The sequence below is a fragment of the Carlito syrichta genome, unplaced genomic scaffold, assembly GCF_000164805.1.
Source record: "Carlito syrichta isolate Samal-C Ts95f unplaced genomic scaffold, Tarsius_syrichta-2.0.1 Scaffold308254, whole genome shotgun sequence".
NCBI classification, from domain to species: Eukaryota; Metazoa; Chordata; class Mammalia; order Primates; family Tarsiidae; genus Carlito; species Carlito syrichta.
This window is the reverse complement of record NW_007252350.1, coordinates 181,559-202,701: the sequence shown is the minus strand read 5'-3', so window position 1 is coordinate 202,701 and position 21,143 is coordinate 181,559. Positions and strand designations below refer to the sequence as shown.

The window sequence follows — 21,143 nt, the reverse complement described above, 5'->3', positions numbered from 1 at the left end:
TGTTATGAAGGATGCCTGAGAAGAAAAAAAAGGGAAGGAGGGAGGGAGGGCGGAGAGTTTATTCTGTAAATCTCCTGAGTTGTGTTTTATTATTACAGCACATAGAGGCTACCTTGACTAATATAGCTCCCCCTATTAAAATTGTATGTAAACCAGCATGAGCGTGGTGGCTCCTGCCTGTAATCCCAGCACTTGGGGAGGCCAAGGCAAGAGTACTGCCTGAGCCCATGGTTCAAGACCAGCCTGGGCAACTGGGCAAGACCTCATCTCTACAATAAATCAAAAAATTAGCCAGACATGGTGGCTCATACCTGTGGTTCCAGCTACTTGGAAGGCTGAGGTGGAAGAATCACCTGAGCCCAGCAGGTTGAGGCTGCAGTGGCCGTGAATGTGCCGCTGCACTCCAGCCTGGGTAACAAAGCGAGACTCCGACTCAAAAAAAGAAAAAAAGTACTTACATTCAAACACTTCGGCCTCTGATCTCAACCCCCAATCCTTGAGCTCTCTCATTATTTCCACTATTCTTCAGTGGAAATTTTTCTCACAAACCTAAACATCTATTATATTGAACCCTCTGCTTTCTCCTTCTCCATAACTCTCACTTCTCTTCCCTTCTTCTCCTATCCAGCTTGAGCTCCACAGTTCAATTCTTCTGTCACTGTCTTGCCAGTATCCACTTCTCTATAGCTCTATATCTACATGTCGTTTTCTCCCATGTTGTTTCTGCTTGCTGTTAGGGCAATTTTAGACACCCATCTTTCTACCTTATCAATGCCTATATCTGAGTGGCTCAATGCCAATATCTGAGTGGCTGATCACTTCTAGAAGAAAATTAAAATTGTAATAACTGGAATTAGTAACTCAATTATTGGGTGTGATAGCTAATGAGAGGCTTAATCGACTCAAAGATAGGTCAATAAACCATCCAGAATTGGCATAGAGAGATAAATGACATAAAATTTTAAAAAGAACATAAGGGACATAAGAAATTCTGTGCTAAGAGCTAGAAATTGGAGCCCTAGTAAGAAAGGAGAGATCGGACAGCAGAAGCAATATTTTCCAAAACTGGTAAGAGAAATCAAGACAAGAACAAAGCAATCTGCATCCAGTAACACCATAATAAAATTTCTAAAATCAAAGACAAAGAGAAAAAAATTCAAAGCTGTCAGAACAAAAAGAACAAGTTACCTTTAAAGGAGACACTACAAGATTTAAAGCTGATTTCTCAATAGAAATAATGAAAATCAGAAAAGTAAGCATAAAATTATCTTTAAGCTGCTGAAAGAAAATAATTCCCAACCTCAAATTTCATACCCAAAGAGAAAGTCTTTACGAAATGAAATTGAAATTAAAAGAGGGAAATTTTTTTTTTAAATGAAGACTTGAATAAAAAGGATTTGAGGGCAAGTGACAAGTCCTGAAGATAGGCAAAGAAAATCCAATATACAGATGAGTGGAATGCCTGAAAAAGAAAACCAAAGTGAAAGAGCAAAACCAATACTAAAACTTTAATTCAACAAAACATCCCCTTTGCCACACCCCAAAAAAGATTTTAAAGTCACATTTTACAAGTATACCATGTACTTGAGAAAACTAACCAAACGACTAACCCAATTGAGCATGTTGGCAGAGACACAAGCGATATCACAGGGAACATTAGATCAAATAGTGAAAGACTTAACGCTTTTTCTCTACTAAGATCAGAAACAGGCAAGAATCCCCACGTTTGTCACCTCTATTCAACATAGGTCTAGATGTCTTAGCCAGAGTTATTAGGCAGGAAAAATAAATAAAAGGCAGTCAAATTGGATGAAGAATTAAGCCATCTGTGTTTACAAATATTATTAACTTATATGGCGAAATGACTATTAAACACACACATACACAAACTGTTAGGACCATAAGTAAATTCAGCAAAGTAGCAGAACACAAAATCAACATACAAAAATCAATTGCATTTCTATATACTAATGATGAACAATCCCAAAAGGAAATTAAGAAAACAAATCCATTTATAATAGCATCACCAAGAATAAAATATTTGCGAACTAACTAAACCAAAGAGGTTAAAAAATACAATGAAACTACAAAACATTTCTGAAAGAAATTTAAAAAGACAAAAATAAATCCGTAGGCATCCCATGTTTCATAATTGGATTTAATTTAATATTGTTAAGATGTCAATGCTACCCAAAGTAACCTACAGATTTAATGCAATCCCTGTCAAAATCCCAATGCTGTATTTTGCAGAAATGGGGAGAAAGACCCATCCCCAAATTCTTACAGAATCTCAAGAAACCCCAAATAACCAAAACAATTCTGAAAAATAACAAACTGAAGGACTCACACTTCCTGATTTCAAAACTTACTACAAAGCTACAGTAATCAAAACAGTGTGGCACTAGCATAAAGACAGATATACAGACAATAGAATATAGACTCAAAAATAAACCCTCACATATATGGATAAATGATTTTTGACAAGGGTGCCAGGACAACTCAATGGGGAAAAGACAATCTTTTCATCAAACAGTGCTGGGTAAACTGTATATCCACCTGCAAAAGAATGACTTGGGACCCTCACCTAACACCATACATAGAAATTAACTCAAAATAGATCCATGACCAAAATGTAAGACCTAAAACTATAAAACTCTTTGTAGAAAACATAGGGCAAAATCTTCACAACACTGGATTCAGTGATGATTTCTTGGACGTGACACCAAAGACACAAACAAACAAACAAAGACAAATTGGACTTCATGAAAATTAAAAATTGTGTGCATCAAAAGACACCATAAACAAAGTAAAAAAGCAATCCACAGAATAAATTACAATATCTGCAAATCATATATCTAGTAAGGGATTAATGTCTAAAATGTATAGAAAACTCCTAACAACAAAAAAACAACCTGATTCAAAAATGGGCAGAGAACTTGAACAGATATTTCTCCAAAGAAGATATAAAAATGGCCAATAAGCACATAAAAAGATGATCAACATCTTGAATTTGAAATGCAAATCAAAACTACAATGAAATACCACCTCACACCATTAGGATGGCAATTATATTAAAAAGGAAAACTGAAAATAACAAATGTTAGCAAGGATATGGAGAAATTAGAGCCCTTATACATGTCAGTGGGCGTGTAAAACAGTACACCAGCTGTGGAAAACAGTATTGCTGTTTTTCAAAAAGTTCAAAATCATTCATTATCATATGATCCAGCAATTCTACTTCTGTGTATATACTCAAAAAAATTGAAAGCTAGATCTTAAAGAAAGATATTTGTACACTCACTTTCACTATTTACAATAGCCAAAAAGTGGAAACAACCTGTGTTCATCAATAGATGCATGGATAAGCAACATATGGTATATATGTACAATGGATATTATTCACCCTTAAGGAAATGTTCACACATGCTACAACACAGATAAATCTTGACAACATTATGCTAAATGAAACAGTCAATCACAAACGGTGATTGCCAAGGCTGGGGGAAGGGAGGAATAAGGATCTTACCGTTTCATTTGTAGAGTTTGGTTTTGCAAGATAAAAAGAGTTCTGGAAGCCGGGCTCGGTGGCTAAGCCTGTAATCCCGCGCTTTGGGAGGCTGAGATGAGTGGATTGCCTGAGCTCGTGGGTTCGAGACCCGCCTGGCAACTTGGAGAGACCTCATCTCCACAATAAATCAAAATTAGCCGGGCGTGGTAGCGCACACCTGTAATTCCGGCTACTCGGAAGGCTGAGGTGGAAGGATCGCCGGAGCCCAGCAGGTCGAGTCTGGGCGACCGAGTGAGAATCCAACTCAAAAAAAAAAGAAAAAAAGCTGCTAGGGTCATGTCAAAAGGAATCAGAAAACAGCATGAGGTTCCTTCCTACTAGCCAAAGATGGGACAATTTGAGCTTCAATAAGGGCAATTATTAGAATGGGTTGAAACTCATTAAATATGTTAAAGCTATCAGCTCATAATGCTTTGGTTTTGTTTTTTTGTTTGTTTGTTTTTTTAAAAAGGTCACTTTTGGAGAATGATAGGAAACCTTGTTTTGAAAACTGGCAAATAAAAAGAAGCAACAAATATATATCTTACCATTTCCGTATGAACTATACCACTGGGTAACCAAATAGAGGGGAACCATCTCTTTATAAAATTATTCCAGTTGATAAATGAAAAGGAAACTCCAGAATTAGAATATCACCATTTTACAACCCCAGTGAATGAATGGATGCAGATATTGAGCATCAACAACTGCTACATCACTAAAGAAAGACAATCAGACATTAATGTGTGTCCTGACCAAAGGGCACACCACCACTGGCATCGATCCAGCCTGAGCAACAACATGAGACCTCCAACTCAAAAAAAAGTATCACCTGTATATAATATTATTTTTAAAATAAATCTTAGAAGATTATATAATATAATAAAATATAGATATAAAAACATTATAGCAAACATTATACTTAATGGTGAAAATTGGAAAGCCTGTCCTCCAAAACTGGGAGCAAAACAAAAATGGCCATTATCGCCACTTCTACAATTTCAGATATTGTTCAGATATTATCTCAGATATTGTTCCTGAATATCTTTGTAATAAGACCAAAAACAAACAATAAAAATACATCAAAAATTTAAGGATGGGAAAGGAAAAAATAAAATTGCCATATTCACAGGTGACACACTGTTCATGTGAAACAATTGGAATTATTAAGTGAGTTTCAGGCATTCATGACTGGATACAGTGACTCATACCTGTAATGCCAGCACTTTGGGAGACTGACGTGTGAGAATTGCTTGAGTCCAGGAGTTCGAGACCAGCCCAAGAAGCATAGTGAGACCTCGTTTCTACAAAAAAAATACAAAAATAATTAGCCAGGCATGGTGGTGCACACCTGTAGTTACAGCTACTTGGGAGACTGAGGCAGAAGACTGGCTTGTGCTCAGGAGGTCAAGGCTGCAGTGAGCCATGATTATGCCACTGCACTCCAGCCTAAGCGACAGAGTAAAATCCTGTTTTAACCAAAAAAAGACATTCTCTCAATACAAGGTCAATATACAAAAGTCAATTGTTCCTCTGTATACTAGCAAACATTTTCTAAAATAAAAAATTTTTTAAATATAAAATTTTCAATGACATCAAAATATACTAAATACTTAGAAATAAACTGAGATGAAAACTTCTACATACCCATATATATAATATATAATGTAATATATATTCAATCTTTTGACAGAGTGGCTGCTTAAATGTAGCACAGACATGGAAGTCAATGACTGAGATTAACAAGCACCTGCCATTAGAAGAAGCCTGGGGACCTGAGGTAAGAAAAACATCACCTGGTAAATTGTTTATTTCTAATAATTAATTTGGCATTTTGCTATTAACAAAAACTTGATGGAAACACTTTGGATTTAAATTTGTTTTGGTAAATCAAATCCTATTTCTCTATTGAATTATATTGCAATATTTCAAAAATGCTTCATTTTAATTTCTGCTTGAGCTTCTGTTGATTCTGTGTTACTATTTTAATTTTCACTGCTGAAAATATATTTGGAGATTATTAAATATCTGTTAAACGGGTAAAAAGCATTGAGAATGAGTTTTTTAAAAGACTTCTTAGCTCTTTTACTTCTTCAGGTCTTTACTTACAAATCTAGTAGTCAACAAGGACTTCCCTGGCCACCATATTGAAAAATGTAACCATCACTCCCATCAGAACCCATATCTCCTTTCCCTATTTTCCTTTTTTTTTTATTTTTGAGTTGAAGTCTCACTCCATCGCCCAGACTGGAGTGCAGTGGCCACTGCAGCCTCGACCTGCTGGGCTCCAGCGATCCTTCTGCCTCAGCCTTCCAAGTAGCTGGAACTACAGGCACGCGCTACCACGCCCGGCTAATTTTTTTTTTTTTATTGTAGAGATGAGGTCTTGCCTGCCCAGGTGGGTCTCGAACCCATGGGCTCAGGCAATCCACTCACCTCAGCCTCCCAAAGGCGCGGGATTACAGGCTGAGCCACCAAGCCCGGCTCCCTATTTTCTTTAGCATTATTTTTTAGAATTAAGTGAGTTTAAGACATGTCTTTCTGTTTTAAAATTAGCATTTATAACTCTCTGACATGTTATATAGCCTAAATTTTATCTTATTTACGATCCAGCATCCTAAGTAGCATGTAAGCTCCATGAGTAAAGGGAATTTTGTTCGTTTTGTTCACTGCTATATCCCCAGCTTCCAATCCATTGTAGGTACTCAATAAGTATTTGTTGAACTAATTAATTAATTACGGATCATACACCTATTACAAAGAATATTATTCCAGTATTTTAAAACCATAAGAAAGTAAACTAGTAATGAAATCAGTTAAAACTGAACTTACCATGTGACATCACAAAGGTACCTGACCCTAAACCAACGAAAGTGAGAACCGGTTGGAAGCTCAAATTTCACCTCCACGTAGATTACTTATGTACCTAATCCTGATTTGTACCCCACAATTTATAATAAAATAAGATAAAAAACTAAACTAAACTAAACTTACCCTCCTGATTTTTGGTTGAAGGGCATACTAGGGTCTGGAGTTGGAGACAAGTGTAAAGGATGCCCTATATCCCAAAATCTTGCAAAGGGCACCTAAATGTTCTGACTCTGCCAAAATAATTGATTCCAAAGAAACAATGAGCCAGCTGAGTAGTTAACAATCATGGAGCTTGCCTCAATTGGCATTGTATGGTATGGTGGTTCTCAAACGTTAGCATACATCAGAATCATTGCTGGGTCCTACCTCCAGAGTTCCTGATTCAGCAGATCTGGGGTGGGGCCCCAAAATGTGTACTTCTAACAAGTTCCTGGGTGATACACATACTGCCAATGTGAGGACTACATTTAAGGACCACTGAAATAGTAGCTTACATTCTAGAAAAATTCTGGAGTGCCCATACCAGGCCCTCCTAAATATTCTATTCTACTTTATGAGAAACACAAAGCTCACCACTAACAGAGTGATTCAGTCTAGAATATGAATATTACAGAAAGCAGGTACCTGCAAAGATTAGTTATATTCTGGTGAATAAAACTACTATTACTGAAGGGTGTCATTGTATGTTAACTCAAATGTGGCAATCAGAGGTGCTTTCTTTTGGAAACATGCCCGAAATGAAATAGACAGCCCCACTGTAATTTTGTGGGACTTTTATTGTAGGTGTGGTCCATCATTGACCAAATCATTGTTATGTAGCACCTGACAATAATTTATTGCTGGAATGAAAGTAACGTAAGTGAGATGTATCCATATCCTCACATTTCATGATATCTAGGGAAGTGAAGGCAGGCATATTCGAAATTGTATCTCACATTTGTTTTTGTTTTTTAATTAATTTATTTTTATTTTCAAGATGTGAGGGGTACTATTCAGAATTAAGTATATAAGTGGTCATCGTACAGGTAAAGTTTGGGTCTCCCTTTGGTCCCCACTTTGCCTGATTTGAGATCAGGTACCCTTATTGATAGTCTGTCCCCCACCCCCACCCACCCCAGCAGTATCCCACTACTACCAATCCCTTTCTTATGGTATTATGGTAAATGTTCAGGATCTGCTTGTGAGTGAGAACATGTGGTACTTTGTTCTTTGCTTCTGTGATAGATCACTGAGTATGATAGACTCTAAATCCATCCAAGTTGCTGCCAAGTCCACATGTTTGTCCTTCTTTATGGCTGCATAATATTCCACTGTGTACATGTACTTTTTTTTTTTTTGTCCAGTCCAGTTTCTGTGGGCAGCATGGTTGGTTCCATGTTTTTGCTATTGTGAATAGTGCTGCAATAAACATTCATGTGCAGGTATCTTTTTTGTAGAATGATTTGAGTTTCTCCGGATATATTCCCAATAGGGGAATTGCTGAGTCATATGGAAGGGCAATGTCGAGTTATTTTAGAAATTGCCACACTGTTTTCCAAAGAGGTTGCACTAGTTTGCATTTCCACCAACAGAGTAGAGGCATTCCTTTTCCTCCACATTTCTACAGGAATTAGGTGGTATCTCAATGTGGTTTTGATTTGCATTTCTGATGATTAGTGAGGCTAAGCACTTTTTCATGTGTCTGTTGGCTACTTATAAATGTTCTTTTGAAAAGTGTCTATTCATGTCTTTTGCCCACTTTTTAATGGGGCTCTCTTATTTTTTCTTTTGGCACATTTGAGTTCCTTATAGATTCTGGATGTCAGGCCTTTGTCAGATATACAGTTGGCAAATATTTTTTCCCATCCTGTGGGCTGTTCTCCCCACTCTCTTGATGGTTTCTTTTGCTTTGCAGAAACTTTTCAGTTTGATGAGGTCCCACTTGTCTATCATATCTCTTATGGCATGGGCACTTAGGGTTTTGATCAGGAATTGGTTGCCAGGTCCAATTTCCATAAGGGTGTCTCCTGCATTTTCTAAGGTTCTTATAGCTTGAGGTTTTACGTTTAGGTCTTTGATGCACTTAGAACTGATTTTTGTGTTTGGTGATAGGTAGGGATCTTGTTTCAATCCTCTGCATGTTGTCAACCAGTTTTCTCCCCACCATTTACTAAATAGGTACTGCCCTCCCCAGTGGTTGTTGGTGGAGGCTTTGTCAAAGATGAGTTGGTTGAGAAATTGAGGTTCCATTGGTCCATATGCCTGTTCTTGTACCAATACCAGGCTGTTTTGATTATTGTAGCTTTATAGTAAAGTTTAAAGTCTGGAAGTGTGATACCTCCCACTTTGTTTCTTTTGCTGAGGATTGTTTTGGCTATTCATGGTCGTTTATGTTTCCATATGAATTTCTGTATTGTCATTGCAAGGTCTGAGAAGACTGATGTTGATAATTTAATGGGTATTGCGTTGAATCTGTAGATTGCCTTTGTCAGGATGGACAGCTTACAGTGTTGATTCTTTCTATCCAAGAACATGGAATATTTTTCCATTTGTTGGTGTCTTCTTGGATTCCTCTGAGCAGTGTTCTGTAGTTTTCATTGTAAAGGTCTTTCACTTCTCTGGTTAGGAAAATGCCAAGATATTTTGCTTTTTTGGTGGCTATTGTGAATGAATTTGGTTCTCTGCCTACTTGTTATTGGTATATAAGAATGCAACTGTCTTTCTCTACACCAGCAATAAACAAACAGAAACTAAAATGAAAAGCACAATCCCATTCACAATAGCCACAAAAAAATGAAATACATTGGCATCTTCCTAAGCAGAGATGTAAAAAACCTTTACAATGAAAACTACAAAGCACTGCTCAAAGAAATCAAAGATGACACAAACAAATGAAAAAACAGTCCATGCTCATGGATTGGAAGAAACAACATTGTTAAGATGTCCATCCTACCCAAGGCAATCTACAGATTTAATGCAATATCCATTAAATTACCAGCAACATTCTTGTCAGACCTGGAAACCTGGAAATGACAATACAGGAATTCATATGGAAACATAAACGAAGAATCGCCAAAACAATCCTCAGCAAAAAACAAAAACAAAAAACAAACAAACAAACAAAAAAAGCAGGAGGTATCATATTCCCATACTTTAAACTTTATTATAAAGCTACAATAATCAAAACAGCCTGGTATTGGTACAAGAACAGGCATATAGACCAATTGAACAAAATAGAGATTCCAGAAGCAAAACTTAAATTTCTCAACTAACTCATCTTCAACAAAGCCTCCACTATCAACCACTAGGGAAAGGATAACTTATTCAGTAAATGGTGCTGGGAAAACTGTCTGACCACATGCAGAAGGTTAAAACAAGACCTCTGCCTATCACCACACACAAAAATCAACTCTAAATAGATCAAAGATCTAAACGTAAAACCTCAAACTATAAGAACCTTAGAAAACGCAGGAGACACCCTTATGGAAATTAGAACTGGCTGCCAATTCCTGATCAAAACCCTAAGTGCCCATGCCATAAGAGATAAGATATAGACAAGTGGGACCTCATCAAACTGAAAAGTTTCTGCAAAGCAAAAGAAACCATCAAGAGAGTTTCCCAGCAAACTGGGAAAAAATATTTGCCAATTCTGTGTCTGACAAAGGCCTAGCATCTAGGATCTACAAGGAACTCAAACGTGCTGAAAAGAAAAAAACAGCCCCATTACAAAGTAGGCAAAAGATATGGATGGACACTTCTCAAAAGAAGACATACAAGCAGCGAACAGATACATGAAAAAATGCTCAGCCTCACCAGTCATCAAAGAAATGCAAAATTAAAGCCACACTGAGATATCACCTCATTCCAGTCAGGATGACCATCATCAGTAACTCAAAAAACAACAGATGCCAGAGAGGATGTGGCAAAAAGGGAACACTTCTACATTGCTGTTGGGAGTGTAAACTAGTACAGCCTCTGTGGAAAACAGTGTGGCAATTTTCAAAAGATCTAAAAATTGACCGTCCATACGACCCTGCAATCCCCCTACTTGGAACATACCCAGAGGAACTCAAATCACTCTGTGAAAAAGATACCTACACAAGTATGTTTATTGCAGCATTTTTCACAATAGCAAGAACATGGAACCAACCATGCTGCCCACCAAAAGAGGACTGAATACAAAAATGTGGTACATATACAATGGAATATTACTCAGCCATAAGGAAGGGCAAAATCATGAAATTCACAACAACCTGGATGGACTTAGAGTCTATAATACTGAGCAATCTATCACAGAAATAAAGAACTGAGAAGCACATATTCTCACTCATAAGTGAACCTTGAACAATTATTGTAATACTATAAGAAAAAGATTTGCAGTAGCGGGAAACTGCCGGAGGAGGGGAGTTGTGGAATTGGCAGTAGTGGGAATGTGCCGGAGAGGGAGGGGCACACCTCATCAGCAAGGGTACCTGCATGATGAACATTTGTGTACCTAACCCTGAATTGTACCCCACATCTTTAAAATAAAAATAAATTAAATAAATAAATAATTTAAAAATGGATGCAACTGTCTTTTGCACATTTATTTTGCACCCCGAGACTTTGCCAAAGCCCTTTATCAGTGAAAGCAGGTTTTTGACAGATTCTCTTGGGTTTTCGAGACATAGGATCATATCATCAGCAAAGAGGGATAACTTGTACCTCACATTTGAATAAAGCAGTTGTCAAAAATTTTAGGGACAACTCTTTGGGTGGTATCTTCAACAGAAAGGACTCCAAAGAAGTTGGGTATGGTTGCCTAGCATACTAAATGATCACGAACAAATTAAAGGCAGATCAGAAATAGCACTCCCAGCAACTTACAGGTGGATGGATAAAGCTAACCCAAGACATATATTATCAGAGATCATTCAACTTAGGTACAGAGAAGGAAGTTTCAGGTACAAAGACTAAGCTAGCTCTCAAATATTAAAAACAAAAACCAAAAAATGTTAACAGCATGTCAAATTAAAGCTTAACATTAATTCAACAAATATATGTTGACCACCTATTGTGTGCCAGACTGGGGATATAGCAGTAATCAATAAGCTTCCTCCTAGAGCTTATCACTATCACCGTCTACTTATGATAACACTTTTGTTCATGGGGTTGCCAAAAGGAAGTTCCTTTAAGACTGTGCAAGAGCTAGTTGATCCCAAGGTTCTATTGACTGAGAAGTTATTCATAAAAGAGTAATACTTCAAAATAGGTAGGAAAAGGAAAAATAACATTGTCTTTGTTTGTTTTGTGGTGTTATAACAGAATACCTAAGACTGGGTAATTTATAATGAATAGAAATGTTTTCACCCATGGTTCTGGAGGCTGAGAAGTCCAAGGTCAAAGGGCTGACATCTGGTGAGGGCCTTCTTGCTGTGCCATCTCATAGCAGAAGGCAGAAGGGCAACAGACAGAAAGGGTGAGGGGAAGGGCAAGCAGGGGTGGGGGAAACTCATCCTTTTATAAGGAATCCACTCCCAGAGTAACATCATTAATTCATTCATGAGAGTGGAGAGTGGTGACCCTGCGACTCAGACACCTGATGGGACTCACTGACTTTTGTTTATTAAAGTCAAAAAATGACTTTCAGGTTTTTGTTTTTGTTTCTTGTCCAGAACTATAAGCATTGTTTTTCTTACGGTATTGGAAAAGCAGGAGATTTGAATCAACCATATGAGATTATCAACATTTCTAATAATAACCATATATTTTGGCCCATGAGCCATTCTGGAATGTATGTGTTTCGTGTGAAGATTGTGGATCCAAACTATAGGTGAATATAAGTGTTTTATTATTATAGCTTTGGCATTCACTTCTCAAAATTAAGTTTTTATTATTTTTATTTAATTTGATGCCACCTAGACATCCAATTATTGTTATTCTTGTTGTTTACATATTTGTTTTTTCATTTTATAGCAATCACACTAAATATTCTATGGGGGTGGGAGATTTTATGTTAAATGTCAGTTAATCAATTTGCAATCATATTCTGAGTACTTTGCTATGTTTGACTGCCATGATAGATCCAAATATAAGCACTATCTCAGCCTTCAAGGTGCTTATAATTAAACTGCTTGGGGATGGGGGGGGACATACAAACCAAGAAAGGTTAAATTAGAGCAAATACATGAGATACTTTTCAAATCTAATAATTTGTATTACTGATAGGCACAATAGTAATTCAGAGATGGGAAAGATTAATGGTAATTTATGTGGAAGAACACTTTCAGGGCAATCTGGAACATTAGTAGAATTTACATTGCCAGAGGATTAGGACAGACACTTTGGGTAAAAGAAAACACACTCAAAATGGAACAAAGCTATCTGTTAGCATATTGTCTACTGCTTGTAGAGTCATGAAGGAAGGTAAAGAACAGCCCAAGTAAGGAAGGTAGGACACAAGGAGGGAGACAAATTGAAGAGAATTCATGTTTAAGTAAATGTCAACCCATACCCTAGAAAGCCTTTAGTGTCTTCAATAGGGAAATGGTGTGATGAAAACATAGTTCTAAGAAAATTAACCTGAGAATAGCATAAAGAATGGTATAGAAGGAAAGTAAACTCTATATAGATCATGAGAATGATGTTAACAAGGCAAGAAGAGGTCAAAGGAAGGCCTAGTGACAATAAAAATGAAAAGAAAGAAAAGAAGTCTAATGAATATATGCCAGGAGATTAGAGATTACATCGATTCAATGCGGCAAATAAAGTAAAAGAAGAAATCCAGTTTTTTAGACCAGGTGACTAAAATAATGGTATTTTCTTTGAGCATGAGAGGTTATGGGTGGTTTTTCTTTGGGTCAGGTATTGAGATAAAAAGTTCTGACTTGGAACTTGAGGGGACAATGAGATATGTGAAGATATTTTACAAACAGTTACAAATTCGGATTTGGGCCTGGAGTTGGAGGGAAAGCTGATGATAAAAAGTTAAAAATACAAATGTGGGAGTCTTCTGTAGTGATTATATGAGCAAACATAAGTTAACTGATTGATTATAAAGTGAGATAAGAAGAGCTTTGGGAAATACCCATGGTTAAGGAATTGATAAGAAAAGGAACAGAGCAACAAACTCTTCAAATAAAAGAAAAAGTAAGAGAAAAAATAGAAAGTTAATGGAAAAACACAGTAAGACAGGATATTTAAATATGATTCTCTCTATCTTAAAGTTAAATGAAGTCCCAAAATGGATATCCCTCAGATCCTAAAATCATGATCATCAATGCAGGACTTGAAAAAAGGATGTCTCAAAAGTGGTTCCTTCCCCTACTCAAAGAAGGCTGGGAATTCATAAGAATGGCTAATAGTGAGGATTTCTCCAAAGAGAACTTTCCAAATGCTGTGTATTTCTCCTCCCTATCCATGGAGACTAGAACCTCCCCACAAGTAAGGGGGCTTCAGAGGGCTACTAAGGGAAACTGACACGGCTTTCCTGGTTTGGGGGTGAGGGAGCAAGGACTATTCCAAACTCTCATCTAGGAAGTTTGAAGGTTAAGAGGCAGCTTGCAGGTATACTGAAAATGGGAGACTAACAATGACATGGTAGGCAGAAATGGGGCTCACACCAATGGTGGCAGAAAATGTGTGCACTTTCAAATGGGCTCAAATATGAACCTCGTGAAAGGAAACTAGACTTGTGTCACTATGAAAGGGACCATCCTTTCGTGGGTGAGGTAACCCCAAAAGAGAGAGAATGTGTGAGAAAAACGATAGGAATTCAGGAACTGAGGGGTGATTGATAAATGACCAGACAGAGAAAGTATCACCTGAATCCTGAAATGTCAAATGAAATCTCAGTTACAAGATGGAAGTGTTTAAAGAATCCACTTTGTGTGTCAGATGTTGAAATGCTAGTTCTCTCCCTTCAAGAGAAAAAGCTAGTGTCTGGGTATTTAACATGAAGGCTCTCCGCCAAGAAAATAGCCACATAAAATATTGATCTTCTCCTCCTGCCTGTGACCAACCCAAGAAGGATTAGAAATAGCAAGCGAGAGGAAGTTTAGTGATAAAAAGAAAATGAATGATCATACCATGCTTTTCAGTGCTACCTCCTGAGCATGATTCAGGTCCAAGCTTGGGGAAGGAAGAAGTTTTTGTTTTTGCTTTTTAATGTGTAGAGACTACAGTTTCATAAGTAGACTGTATTAGGCTTCTTATCTCCTGGAAATTTTGAACAGTCATTCATATCTGAAACCTAGGATTTGTCCCATATTTTATCTAGAAGCATGCAAGGACAATTCCACAGATAATTTGTTCAAAGAGATAATGATATGATAGAATAAAGTTTCCATTTTCACTCTACAAAGTCCAATAAATGAGTTCCACTAAGACATGGCAACATTACAGAAGTCAAGAGGGGAGAAAATTCCCAGTAGAAAGAATCAACAATGTCATCAAGGAGTCTAGGTTCACCATTAAGAGAGGAGTTTCAGCCGGGCTCGGTGGTTCAGTCTGTAATCCCAGCACTTTGGGAGGCTGAGGTGAGTGGATTGCCTGAGACCTGTAGTTCCAGCTACTCGGAGCGGCCACTGCACCCCAGTCTGGGTGACAGTGAGACTCCAACTCAAAAAAAAAAAAAAAAAAAAAGAAGTGGTTATCCAGAGGGGTTTGGGGAAGATAGTAAAATAAGCCCATGTTTTTTAATGGGTCCCATTTTAATTCCCTAATTGAAAACATGTAATTAAAGTAGGAGAAAAAGACCGGGCTCGGTGGCTAAGCCTGTAATCCCAGCACTTTGGGAGGCCGAGGTGAGTGGATTGCCTGAGCCCGGGTTTGAGACCGGCCCAGGTAACTTGGCCAGACCTCATCTCTACAATAAATCAAAAAAAATTAGCCAGGCATGGTAGCGCGCGCCTGTAGTTCCAGCTACTTGGAAGGCTGAGGCGGAAGGATCGCCGGAGCCCAGCAGGTCGAGGCTGCGGTGGCCGGGAGCGGCCACTGCACTCCAGTCTGGGTGACAGAGTGAGACTCCAACTCAAAAAAAAAAAAAAAGTAGGAGAAAAAAACCTTATCATGGTAGAACAGCTGAGAAATATAGAAAGCTCCTAAATACAGACTTGAAGCTTTGTGATGGGGAATTTTTACAGATGAGAACAGAAGATCTGCCGACCAATCCATTGCAACGTTTACTCACTATGAAAAACTGTTAAGCAGGAAGCTACCCTCTCACCCAACAAGAAAGCCTCCTTCACTAGACCATCTGTTTTCTAGATCTTCAACTGCTCACCTACCCCAGGAAAAGCCTTAGAAGTCTCTAGCTAAAGAGAAATCACCTAAGCCTGTTACATGATCCTGGGGCCTCTTCATCTCCAACTCCATCACAGCCACCAACTTTCTCTGAGGAAAAATGCCAAGTGCATAGAGATGAGTCACACATTTTCACTCTTAGAAGCCTGTTGGGGGTGGAACAAACCTACACTGAAATTTGCTCATTTTCACTCCAAGGAGACTCATTCTGGCGTAGCCTCCAGAACAGCCTGGGTAGTAAGGAAACTACTGACTTACCTGCAAGTCACTGCCTCAGGCATCATAACTCTCAAAGCCACTAGCATCACCACAGCATTGCCATGGCACCTACTGTCTGAAGGTGAGTGCTGTGGCAGATTAGATGACCCACACCCTTCAAGAAGCAGACATCTGAGCTATTTCTTTCAATTTTCCTAGAAAAAGCTTAACTTCTGCCTGTATGAGGTGTCCTGAAAAGGTCGTCTCCAGCCTGCTTCAGAAAAGCTTGTATGGCCAATTAATCTTACCTGGTAAAACTAGCTTGCCAGAGTATGGAAATACCTCCTACAATCGGTCCTCATCGAAAGACGACAGTCACCATTTCCACCAATTGTTTTTCACTACAAAATAGCCACCTGCCTCACCTAGGGTAGCCTGCTATCATTTATTTTTGCTTTTACTATTCTGAATGGCACTTATAAGAAAGAGGCCATCCTACTTTTCTTCAAACACAGAGTCCAGAAGTAAAACTCCTAAATCAGGCCCAAGTTCTGAGAAAAACCTCATTAGCTAAAAATGCAAATGAGTTCTAGATCATCGCTCAAAACAATGAAAAAAAAATACTTGTTTCATTAAATTAATCAGTAGCTCAAAAGAGAAGTACCAGACCCCAACAACAAAGTAAGTTAAAGAAACATGAGATGGCATAAAAATCAAATTCATATCCTTGATGAAATCTGAAAAACAGTTATAATGACAAAACAAGAACATATTGCTATTTTTAAAGGAGCAATATGAAGTTAGAATTCTTTAAACATTAAAAACTCCCTTATGAGTAGTGAATAGCACAACATACAGCGTTAAAACTGAACTTTTTTTATTTGAAAAATTATATGAACAAATTCTTCCAGAAAAAAGCAGGAAAAGACAAATAAGTGTACTTAATAAGAGCAAAGTAATTTATAGAATAGATCCAATATCAACATAAAATAAATATCTGAGCAAGAAATAGATGACATCTAAAAAAATAATTAAATAATAGATGAAATTTCTCTGGGCTCAAAAAGACCTTCAAAGGAAAAAAGAAAAAGAACTTTAGAATTAAAATACTAAGCCGGGCTCAGTGGCTCAGCCTGTAATCCCGTGCCTTTGGGAGGCTGAAGTGAGTGGATTACCTGAGCCTGCGGGTTCGAGACCCGCCTGGACAACTTGGCGAGACCTCACCTCTACAATAAATCAAAAATTAGCCGGGCGTGGTAGCGCATACCTGTGGTTCCAGCTACTTGGAAGGCTGAGGTGGAAGGATCGCCAGAGCCCAGCAGGTCGATGCTGCGGTGACTGGGAGCGGCCACTGCACTCCAGTCTGGGCGACAGAGTGAGACTCCAACTCAAATAAAAATAAAAATAAAAAGATACTTTTTCCACTGCTCAAGACAGTTTTTGAGTGGGGCACTGTGGCTCACAACTACAATCCTAGCACCCTGGGAGGTGGAGGAGAAAGGATTGCCTGAGCCCAGGGATTAGAAACTAACCTGGGCAACTTGGTGAGATCTTGTCTCTACAAAAAAAAAAATTAGCCAGGTGTGGTGGCACACCTGTGGTTACAGCTGCTTGGAAGGCTGAGGTGCGAGGATCGCCTGAGCCCAGCAGGTTGAGGCTGCAGTGGTCATGAGTGGGTACTGCACTCCTGCCTGGGCAACAGAGTGAGACTGTAACTCAAAAGAACAAACAAACAAACAAGCAAAACAGTTATTGAGCTCGTCAGTGTTGATGCCTTTTAGCACTTCTGCTGTTTTTTGTTTCACTTCTTCCATATCAGCAAAACATTTCCCTTTGAGGAATTTTTCATCCATGGAAACAAAAAAAAGTCACTTGGGGCAAGATCGGGTGAATAGGGAGGGTGGGGAACAGGGGTCATGTCATTTTTGGTCAAAAACTGCCAAATACTCAGCACTGTGTGGGCAAGTGTGTTGTCATGGTGGAAGGACCAGTGACCTGTTTGTCACAACTTGGGACATTTCTTCCACAAATTGTGACACAACCTTAAAACTTGTGGTAAAAACTTTGGTTGATTGTTTTATCCAGAGGAACAAATTCCAAATGCACTATAAGGGATCTTCCCTCCAAAAGATAATTCCAGGTTTTGGGGTCCTCCCTCGTATAATATAACTTTATATTTCTGGGCACGGTGGCTCACACCTGTACTCCCAGCACTTTGGGAGGCTGAGACTTAAGCCAAGGAGTTTGAGACCAGCCTAGACAACATAGCAAGACCTTGTCTCACCAAAACAATAAAAAATTAGCCAAGTGTGGTGGTACATGTCCATAGTCCTGGCTACTCAAGAAGCTGAAGTAGAAAGATCACCTGAGTTCAGGATGTCAAGGCTGCAGTGAGTCACGATCATGCCCCTGCCCTCCAGCCTGGGCTATAGAGTAAAACTCTTGCCTCAAAATAATAAATAAATAACAAAATAATATTGCCCATAATTATAAAATAATAATTTAAAATATAAAAATGTTATACCTAGCTAAGCTGTACTCTGTTGATGAGGTCAAATGAAAGAATTAAACGTGAAAAGTTTCAAAAAGATTCAACCTGTGTGTACTTTTTGAAAAGAAAATTATAGAATAAATACTTTCAACCATTTAGAAAGGAAATCAGAACAGAGAGTTCAGACAAAAGGAATACATGGATGTGATAAAGAGTGATGAATAATGATACCAATATGATGTGGAGCAAAATATAAATAAATGCTCATAAAGTAATTAGAGGAAAAGATTCTTGAAGAGGGCAACCCCTTCGGGTCCCCTCCCACTGTGGGAGCTTTCCTGTCTTTTCAATAAATCCTGCTTTCAAAAAAAAAAAAAAAAGATGATTGAAGAGTTATATCTTAAATGTTAATTTGAAACTAATTATATTATAGTACATTTTAGCAAAACAAGGGATGAAAGAGAAGGAATAAGAGTAAATGAAAGTATACTGATTCTCTTGTCTTGATGCTAGTTGAGGGCAAGAAAGTAAACAGTGATGAATTATTTAGAATTTACAGAGTATAAAAGGAGGAAAGTATAATGCAAAACTGTTATTATCAAAATGTTAAAAAAAATTTTAAATAACAAAAAATAGATAACATAAAATAAGATGTCAATTCAAAAATTCAGAGTTAGAATGATAAATATAAAAGGGTGAGTTTCTCCTATTAAAAGTTAGTGACTCTCAGCTTCCTCACAAAATTTAGATATATTATTTTCAGAAGAGAAATATTTAAAACAACAGTCAATGCATGGGACAACTGGTATCTACATGCAAAGGAATGCAGTTGAACAATACACAAACATTTATTCAAAATGGATCAGTGACCTAAATGGAAGACCTAACACTATAAAACTCTTAGATGAAAACATAGTTGTAAATCTTTATGACCTTGGATCAGGCAAGATTTCTCAGACATGATATCAAAAGCACAAGCAATCAAAGAAAAAATAGATATATTGGACTTCATCAAAATTATTATTTTTTACCTGAAAGGATACCATGAAGAAAATTAAAATACAACCCACAGAATGGGGGAAAAAAAGAGGTGCAAATCATGTATGTGATAAGAGGCATATCTAGAATTCATAAAGAACTCTTAAAACTCAATAACAATAAAACAAATTACTCAATTTTACAATGGGAAAATGAATCTGAGTAGACATTTCTCCAAAGAAGCTATACAAATGGCCAGTAAGCAATGAAAGGTGCACAGTTATTAGGGAAGTCATAGTCATTAGGGAAGTACATATCAAAGCCACCAACAGGCACCACTTCACATCCACTCAGATGACTATCATCAAAAGACAGATAATAACAAATGTTGACAAGAATGTAGAGAAATTGGAACACTCATGTTGCTGGTGGGAATTTTAAATGACATGGCAAGCTTTAGAAACGGTGTGACAGTTCTTTAAAATGTTAAGCCTAGAATTGCCAACTAATATGGCTCAGCAATTCCTCTCCCAGGTAAATATCCAAGAAAAATAAAAACATATGTTCACATAAAAACTTGTACAGAAATGTTCTTAGCAGCATTATTCATAATAGCTAAAAGTAAAAACAGTCCAAATGTCCGTCAACTGACAAATGGGTAATAGAGTACTATTTGCAATAAAAAGGAATAAAGTACTGATACGTGCTAAAACATTGAAAATATTGTGCTAAGTGAGAGAAGCTAGATATAAGACTGCATATTGTATGATTTCATTTATATAAAATGTTTAGAATAAGAAAATTCACAGAGACAGAAAGATTGGTGATTACCAAAGGCTATGGGGAAGTGCAGAGTAGGGTTCCTATACCCATGACTGCTAATGGGTTAGGGTTTCTTTGCAGAGAAGGAATGTTTTAGAATTAGATAACTGTGGAGGTTACACAACATTGTAAATGTGCTAAAAGCCACTATAATGTATATTTCAAAAGGGTAGATTTTATAGTATGGGAATTATATTTCAATAAAGGTGTTATAAAAATGATACATTGAAACTACTTGGAAGCAGCAAAATAACCCACAAGAAAGATAAAATTTGTGAATTTTATGTGCTCAACAAAAAGCCAGACAATACACGAGGCAAAAACTATTTGAAACATGATAAGAATATAACAAAAAAACAATTGTATTGGGAGACTTTAATATATCTATCTCTGAATTTGACATATCAAGTAGTCATAAAATAGGTAAGCATGTGGAAAATATGAGTAGCATTATCAATTAACTTGACCTAAGTCCAGAGATAGCAAAAGTGGAGTCTCAGTTTATTTTGGAATTAGGAACCAAGTCAGTGTGTAAGGATATAGTTTTATATGGTCAAAATTACTTTTGATTTCCCAAAAAAGGTATCAAACTGAACATGAAATATCATCTCTTAGTAAGTCCAAGAGAGCCAGTATTTCCATCAGCACTTGAACAGATAACTGTTTCTTACCAACTGTGAAAAGAGTTCATTCACTCCAGAATATAAATGTATTTAGTGGATAGTGGGGGAGAATTGTCTGTAGGTATTTAAAATACCTATAGAGCATACACATTTTTTTCTTTTTTTTTTTTTTTTTGAGTTGGAGTCTCATTCTGTCGCCCAGACTGGAGTGCAGTGGCCGCTCCTGGCCACCTCAGCCTTGACCTGCTGGGTTCCGGCGATCCTTCCGCCTCAGCCTTCCACGTGGCTGAAACTACAGGCATGCGCTATCACGCCCAGCTAATTTTTTGATTTATTGTAGAGATGAGGTCTC

The 21,143-nt window shown here is 37.6% G+C and overlaps 1 protein-coding gene across 1 annotated transcript in view; it reads left to right on the top strand.

Annotated features, from left to right (window-relative positions):
* Positions 1 to 21,143, top strand: part of CATSPERE (catsper channel auxiliary subunit epsilon) — a 118,067-nt gene that overhangs the window by 85,054 nt on the left and 11,870 nt on the right. Inside the window, exons 12-13 of the mRNA XM_008065364.1 lie at positions 5,241 to 5,327; positions 12,052 to 12,209. Coding sequence (XP_008063555.1) covers positions 5,241 to 5,327; positions 12,052 to 12,209 — 245 coding nt within the window. The remainder of the gene's footprint in view (positions 1 to 5,240; positions 5,328 to 12,051; positions 12,210 to 21,143) is intronic.